This window comes from Physcomitrium patens, chromosome 6, assembly GCF_059467195.1.
Source record: "Physcomitrium patens ecotype Gransden chromosome 6, ASM5946719v1, whole genome shotgun sequence".
Taxonomy (NCBI): Eukaryota; Viridiplantae; Streptophyta; class Bryopsida; order Funariales; family Funariaceae; genus Physcomitrium; species Physcomitrium patens.
Window position 1 is genome coordinate 15,069,042 of NC_143415.1, and position 8,342 is coordinate 15,077,383.

At 35.5% G+C, this 8,342-nt stretch overlaps 1 protein-coding gene across 1 annotated transcript; it reads left to right on the plus strand.

The window, feature by feature from the left end:
- Positions 1-596: 596 nt before the first annotated feature.
- Positions 597-4,137, plus strand: LOC112283712 (zinc transporter 4, chloroplastic). Its single transcript, XM_024522755.3, has 7 exons — positions 597-659; positions 797-1,225; positions 2,303-2,387; positions 2,515-2,973; positions 3,108-3,214; positions 3,340-3,489; positions 3,661-4,137. The coding sequence occupies exons 1-7, from the start codon at positions 597-599 to the stop codon at positions 3,964-3,966; spliced, it is 1,599 nt and encodes a 532-aa protein (XP_024378523.1). The 3' UTR covers positions 3,967-4,137.
- The last annotated feature ends 4,205 nt before the right edge of the window (positions 4,138-8,342 follow it).

The following is an 8,342-nucleotide window of genomic DNA, read 5'->3' on the forward strand; positions in this document are numbered from 1 at the left end:
CTCGTCTTACAATACTATGAAGATTGTAATGCAGGCATGTATACTAAATTTACTCATAACATTTCCAGTCATGTTGTTTAGATGGCATTCACACAATCAACTATTTATTGTACATTAGGCGGCTCCCACTCTACTGTTCGAACTCACAAAAAGAGCCCCTACCGCAAAATACAACAAACTTGCCATCATGCGTGGACCTGGGCATGGATGTTCTTGAGAAAATCCATAGTTATTAGAAATTGTTGGAGAGTGGTCGAGGCAAGGAGTGGGAGCGATGTTGCTCTTAGGTTGCAAGTACTCAATCCCGTTCTATTGTTTTTGTGGGATCAATATCATCAACAGAATTTTCTTATACATTAGGCAGCTCCGGCTTAAGTGTCTTGACTCACAATTGCAAGAATGGCCACAACCGTAAGGATGAATAGCTTACTTGCATATAGTGCTGGAATTATTGAGCGCGGAGGTTATTGAGAAGATTCATAGTGCTTGGGATCAAATTTTGTGGAAAACCAGTTAGGGATGCAAGGAGTGGAAGAAGTCTTCTAATTATGTCTCAAATTCCCATGATTCCCGTTCTGTTGTTTCATAGCATCGACATGGATACTTCGTTTGAAGCACATTCACACAACATCACCACAAAGATTAGACACACTTACGAGGTAAAACAAGACAACGCAAGACTAACGACAATGTTATAAATCTGAACCTTCTATTTAGGGGAAAAAAGTAAAAGCATGCGGCGCGAAAGGACAGAAATGCGGTCCAATAAAGTGGCAACAAAGTCGGATGAACGAAGGCCGATTCCCGACGGAGTAGCCACGCGACGTCAACCGAAACTCCCTTCCTCAGTTTCCGTCCTCCAGTCCCGTCCGTTTCTCCACGGAAAACGGAACTAGGCGAACAGGAATCAAAGAAGGCAACGAAAAAGGCACGGGCAGCAAAACCACAAGTGCCGGTGACCCTACCCACCCGGCATGATGTGGTCATCGTCTCCGGGACCGAGGCTTTTTTCGCGGGGGGTTGCCGTTTTCGCGGAGCGAGGGGCGTGAGAGTGTGTGAAGAAGAGTATGAAGAAGAGTATGAAGAAGAGTGTCGTCGTCAACCTCGTCGTCCGTCGAATGCTGCTGCTCCTCGTGCTCGTGCTCCTCTTCGTGGTTGTGCTGATTGCCTGCTGCCCTGGCACTACGGGCGACGGAAGAGTGGTGGATCTAGTCCACTTGCCGATGTGCTCATCCTCCTCCTCTTCCTCCTCATGCGACTTTCTCCTTTTACTCCGCCTGCAGATTCAGTCAGGGGACTGACTCATTTCACCCACCCCATGCTGCTGAGGTTCGAATATTCCGCAGGTTCAGTTCGGGGAGTACGCTTGCACTAATTCTCGCTGCAATTCAGGGGATGTGCTCATTGAGGCTGGGAGAAAAGAGACAGAAAGCACGTAACGCTGTCCGGTGTTGTCAAAAGAGGGAGATTTTGGGGGGGGGGGGGGGGGGGTTGGAGTGGGATTGGTAATTGGGTGATTTCTTAAGGGTGGTAGCAAGGGCTGAGTGGGACTATTCGTTTTGGCGTGTTCCGGTCCCGTTGCTGTGTATGACGACACGCGGGCAGGAGTGGGTTCTCGGGTTCTGTTAAGTAGTAGTGCGTCTGCGTGTATTTTGGGGTGTGTGTTGAGGTGATCCTTGTGTGGCGATGTTTTGAACGTGTTGATTGGTTCCACGTGGTGTAACATAGGATTTAGATTGCGGCTTTGTCACTCGTAGCTGGTGGTGTGTGATTCCCAGCCCAGGTTAGTGTTTTCTTTGCTTTGAAGGGACTGCTGGTGTTGTTGGGTGTTGTGATTGGAAGCGTTAGTCGCTGGAGGAATTGTGTCGCTGGGGATGTTTTCTGGTGGGTGGATCTTCTGTAAGTATTAGATTGCCGGTTCGCTGCATGGAGGTTTGCGGGAATTGGGGTGTTGGTAGAGGGGAAGCCGATGTGGTCCATGTTACAATTGGCGGCAGTGTATTTAATTACTTATGAAATGTAGCGCGTGGTGGTGAAGAGCCTGGATTGTGGAATCTAGGATTTAGACTGGCCATTTCTGAAGCATGCGACCTCTCAGTAGCATTCATAGTTGAAAGGAATTGAGTTAGTCGCCGAACGAGGGCTTCCGTGCCGTGGGCCTCATGCTTTGGAAGACAGTTTGAATATGAGTTCGTATTAGTTTGGTCCTAGTTAAAGAATTCTGCTCTTGTGCGGAAGTAGTTGTCACCCTTGCCTGATCTGCGGTGTCACTAAACCCGTCTTTTTCTTTTTTCTTTTTCAGCGAATGTTCGAAAGGAGTTCTGGGTTGCTGGTTCCGTCCAGGAACTCAACCCCGAATTATTTAAAACTCTCGACGGATATGTGGGGTAAGATTATCACTACAACTCTGAGTCTATGCTTTTACGTTAGCTATGGGGATCCTATATGTTGGATTCAATCACGCGGGTGTTGTGAATGTTTGTAATTCTAATTTTTGTTTACTTTCGTGAGCAGCGGGAGATGTCATCAAAATGGTAGAGATCAATTGTGGGCCTACAGCGGCAGATGATTGCCACGACAAAGTGGCTTCAACGCATTTGAAAGTTGTAGCGATTGCAGTTATCTTAAGCACTAGTGCTTTGGGTGTCTTAATACCTTTTTTTGGAAGACGCAGTCGATTGTTCAGAACGGATGGAAATCCTTTTATGGTAGTAAAAGCTTTTGCAGCTGGAGTGATTCTAGCTACTGCTTTCGTGCACATGTTACCTGCTGCGCACAGAGTTTTATCAAATCCTTGTCTTCCAGAGGATCCATGGGGAAAGTTCGCATGGGCAGGTTTTATAACTATGTTAGCTGCACTAGGAACATTGGTGATGGATTCCGCTGCTACAGAATTTTACATGAACCGTCCTGAACACCATCACGGACACCATCACGATTCAGCCAAAATTGAGGATTCTGAGCACAAGAATGGTAAGTCGAAATACTCTTTCCAAATGTTGTTATCAATATCGATTTCACTTCGAAACTTGTTTGCTGATGTTAGGATTTCATCAACTAAGGATCCTCATGAATTCTTGAGTGAAAAATTGCGGATGTTCTCGCAGATGTAGAGAAACAGCCCTCTTGTGCAGTTATTACGCACCCCCACACACATGAGGATGTCAATGACGACGGACACTTCACAAACATCAGACATGTTGTCGTAGCCCAAGTAGGTTTCTATAACTCTTGGTTTGAACGAACATGACTGTCATGATTCCCATTGATGCGTGCATATCCCTGCCGAGGATACGTAATGAACGCCCTTCATACTGTTTAACACTTTTCCATTTGCAGGTGTTTGAGTTCGGCATCGTGGCTCACTCAATAATAATCGGGATTACAGTAGGTGTATCGAACAGTCCCTGCACCATCAAACCGCTCTTTGCCGCCCTTACCTTCCATCAGTTTTTCGAAGGTTTTGCGTTGGGAGGATGCGTGGCTCAGGTTGGCACAGACTCTCAATCCATCAAATAGTATTTTCCTGTTGATAATCTAGATCCTTCTAATCAATCGTGATTGCAGACCATGATACGCATTTATTTATTTATTTTATTTTTTTATGTAGTGAAATTTTTTCACATTTCTTGTCTTGTCTTGCCTTGCCTTGCCTTGCAGGCGGAGTTTAGTAATCTTTCCACTTTGATAATGGGTATCTTCTTTGCTATTACAACCCCGTTGGGCATTGGCACAGGGATGGGTGCTTTAGCAACCTATAACCCGAACAGTGCCAAAGCTTTGATCATTCAAGGGGTTTTTGATTCTATATCAGGTGGGATCCTTGTGTACATGGCCTTGGTGGATCTCATTGCGGCCGACTTTCTCAGCAAGCGTATGCGGAGTAGTAGAAGGCTACAAATTGCATCTTTTGTTGCTCTTTTCTGTGGAGCGGGTTGCATGTCCCTTGTTGGAATTTGGGCGTGATGTGCAGCCAGGACTTCCACTCCTTGTTAAATAAACTCACTTAGGGTTGCATAGTGTTATAATTACCGCGTTACATACATTCATAGAACAGACAATTTTGAAGAATTGGTTTACCTCGACTGACACCTTGTCATAAACCTCCCACTTTTATGATTCTTTTTTTGCCATTCCCATTTGGTCATTATATTCGTCTAGCCATTCATTTGTTTTTTTGTCTTTGGAATATATGGCAATACACTTAAATCTTTATTTCAGTTGTTAATCTTTGCCAACTGCAGTGAAATTTTTAGAACAGTGCAAATGAAATAGTAGAGTAGAATTCCTGTTTATTGGCAAAAACAAATATTGTAAAAGCGGCTCTAGTTTATCAAGTACTCGTTACAAGAAAAAGAGAAAAGAAAAGGAAAGAATTAATATTCTTCATTGTGGTATGAGATGTGGAAAAACTTCCTCAACTTTTTCATTCCAAAATTACATTTTCATACTAATAGCATATGTATTTGGATATTAGTGTTTATTTCTGTCATGTTTATTATATTCTATTGCAAAGTTTTCATACATAGTTAAATTCTAATTTTGTATATACATAGAGAAGTATCTAACAATCTATTTTATTTAGTTTATATATAACCATGATGTAAATTAATTTTTTTTATTAATTTCAAAGTAAAAATTATATCAATTTAAAAAGATTGTATAATTTTTGTTACTTGAATAAAAACTACTACTTAGAAAAAATTATTATAAAACTTGATCAACTTAAGAAAGTTTTTGACAAAAATCAAAATGACTTCCATTTTTTTTTCCTTAAAAACTAGATGTTTGTACACATTTGATAAGAACTTTCCAATGGCATTTTAGATATATATTTTTATATTTTTATATAGTATTATTATGTCATTAATTGAACCTATTACCTTATGCTATTGATTGAAATTGTTTATTAAATCATAACATTTTTAGATCATTTATAGAGCCAAATTGCTCCATTTGTTGTATAAATAGTTGCTATGTACTCTACTTAAGTAGATAATAATATAATTATTTTTTTATTTCTTATTATTTGAATTATTTACATTATTTGCTAAAAATATGCATCAATAATAGTGGAACATTGAATATCAATGACATTTATATAAATTTGTATTGTAATATCAAACCAATTCTAAATTCAAAGAACTTCCCTTGTATTATTGCACATAATTTAATTTGTGACATATTTTTTTTTAAATCTATTTTTTTTCTAATGTTTTAGCTCATAATTTTCAGTGTCTTGGCTAATAACTCCTATGACATATGCAATATCAACTTAAGTTCTTATTATTGCAGGGACTAAACTACAAATTAAAGTTTTATTTAGGATTTCTTTTATTTTTATAACTTCTTAAAGAGTTGTAAATGCATGTTCATTGACAACTTATTCTATTTATTTACAAAAAAGATACCAGAAGGTTTAGATTTTCTATGCCAAAGCTTCCAAGTATGTTTTCATTGACAATTATTCACTAAAATTTTAAAAAATAAAATAAATCTAGATTCTTTTTTAAACAAAATTTCAAATATGGTAGATTCATTTCAAATATTTTATTTCAGATCTATTGACTAAATGACTCTTTGTCTTTAAATGTAGTCTTTTTATATTGCAAGTCATGACCAAATTACTAAAATATAATATAATAATAATAAATCCGTTATTATTTCTAAAAAAATAAATATTAGGATTTCATGGTTTTATTTTGTGATTAAATATTTAACTATCTTCTTATACTATGCCTTCAAATATTTTTTGATTTTTTTGTGAGTTTTAAAAGAAATTCAAATCAATGATTCTTCGCCCTCTAATATATATATATATATATATATATATATATATGTAAATTTCCACATATATCTTTTTTTTAAGACCTCTATTTAAAAATATCATTTTGACATCTATTTCATGAGATTTTAAATCTTTAACTATAAAAAGTCAAAAAAGTATGCAAATAGATTTCACCTTTATCATTTTATAATAAAATATTAGTATGATTAATATATATTTTTTAAACATAATCTTTAAAAACCAATCTTATTTCATATTTCTACATTAATCTATATTTTTAATTTTAATATTTAAAACCTATTTACATCCAATTTGTTAAAAATCTATTAGTTAGGATATCAAAGTCTTAGTTTTATTGTTGATAAGACTTATATACTCTAAATCCAATTCTGTTTTTTACTTCTGAATTCTGTTTTGTTTTAATAACTTTTATAATAGTAAATGATTCTTATGCTTGTGCAAAATAAATGTGTCATATACCTTAAAGATATGAATAATTTCAAAAGAATCCAAGTTAATATGAATTTATCTCTCAAATATATATATATTTATGAAATAAGCATTGATATAGAAAGAAGTGAAATTAGAAAGATTTTTGTAGCAACTTGTCTTTGAAGTGTTTTTTTAATTAAATATTTTTTATATAAAAATATATTATTAATTAATTTATTGGCTAAAGTTTCTACTATACCATCACTTTGATATTGAATTAGATGCAACGTCTATTGAATTTATCTTAAAAACTATTTCAAAAGGTTTTTTTAATTTGAACATCTAATTTTTTTTAATATTCTTAAATTTAATAAATTATATTTTTTAAATCTTAAAAATAAATAAATTATTTATATGATATATATATTTACATATGTATATATATATATATGTATATATATAGATAGATAGATAGATAGATAGATAGATAGATAGATAGATAATTTTCTAGATAATATAGATATATAGAAGTATCTTAAAATAGATTAATTTGATATTATCTTATAAAAAAGCTTCTTACAAGCTTCATAGATATAGTTTCACCTTTACATATGTCTATAGGAAATTGATAGGTTGAATATTGGGCCAACAAGTTAGCCACATGTATCACGGACATACGCATGTAAGCCAGTAATTACATGTATAAATAGATAGAAATAAATAAAAGTAAGTAAAAGTAAGTTAATTCTACAATATTTGTTATAGAAGCTTTCTAGAAGCTTTATAGAGGTTGTTTTGACTTTATAGGTGTCTTTAATTGACATTTTGGATTAGAAACGTGGTCAACAAGTTGGCCATGTGCCACACATGTTGTTAGCTTGAAGACCAAGCTAACTATGTGGCTTACATGTAGAAAAACTTCCCTTGTAAGTCAAGGCATGTATCCTACAAAGTCAACACATATTGGAGGTCCTATAGAACATCGCCACATAGCCCCTAGTTAGATAGTATATATAAAGACAAGAGTGAAGCCTTCTTTACTCTTGTCAACTCCTTTCTTGCTTCTAGTCTAATTTCAAGGGTCTCTAGTTTTCTTGGCTTTTAGTATTAGCAATTCCAATTTCTTTCTTATTACACATATCAAGTTATTTCTATTTAATCATCTTTCTTTGAGAGAAATCTCACTTATTTATTTGTTTTTATCAGATTCTTGTCCTTGACAGATTGACAAGAGTACACTTACAATATCAGAGCTTTGCTTAATCTTGATTAAGAGTGGACTATCCCTTTCTCTTGATAAGACATAAGCATATTAGAAGTTGCGGATTACCCTCTTCTAAACTGATATTGTCCTTAGTATTTTCTTTGTTCTCAAGTCCTCTCTTCTATTTGTCTTGAATGATATTAGACATCTTCTCTTTTTTAAGTGTCATCATGTCAAAACTTGCTGAAATAAAGAGTGCAATGGCACAAATGCAAGAGCATTTGAGGGAGTTAATGCTTGCAATACATCAACTGAATTTACTACGACAAGGAGCAACAAGATTAGCAAGAAGTGAAGATATAGAAATGATTGGAGCTGCTTCAACATCTGCATCAAATCAAGTCCCTTCTCCTATGGTTGAACGCCATTCCAGTGTTAGAGAACCAAGAATTACCCTACCTGAGAAGTTTGATGGCACCAGATCAAAGTTTAGAAGATTTATCAATCAAGTACAACTTGTGATTGAACTTCAACCCCAAAGCTATCCAACTTCTAGATCGCAAATTAGATTCATTTGTATGCTTCTTTCAGATTCAGCATTATCATGGTTTTCATCTTTTCTTGAACGACGAGATCCAATATTGGATAATCTAGAGGCTTTTTTAGTAAAGTTTCGATCCATGTATGGAGAACATGATGCAATTCGTGTTGCAAACAATAAGATCCATATTTTGCGGCAAGGCAATCGATCAGTAACGTTGTATGCTTCACAATTTTGACAACTTACAACTGATATGAAGTGGGATGATGCTACACTTATTAGCCAATTTCTCTACAGATTACAATATGATGTAAAAAAATTTATGCTCAACTTACGTGATCTTCAAACATTGAATCAAGCAATTGACTTTGTTGTGA

Coding starts and splice junctions, on each gene's coding strand:
- LOC112283712 (XM_024522755.3), top strand. CDS start 597: ATGGATACTTCGTTTGAAGCACATTCACACAACATCACCACAAAGATT. Junction 3,215..3,339: donor GACATGTTGTCGTAGCCCAA/GTAGGTTTCTAT, acceptor TTCCATTTGCAG/GTGTTTGAGTTCGGCATCGT. Junction 3,490..3,660: donor TGGGAGGATGCGTGGCTCAG/GTTGGCACAGAC, acceptor CTTGCCTTGCAG/GCGGAGTTTAGTAATCTTTC.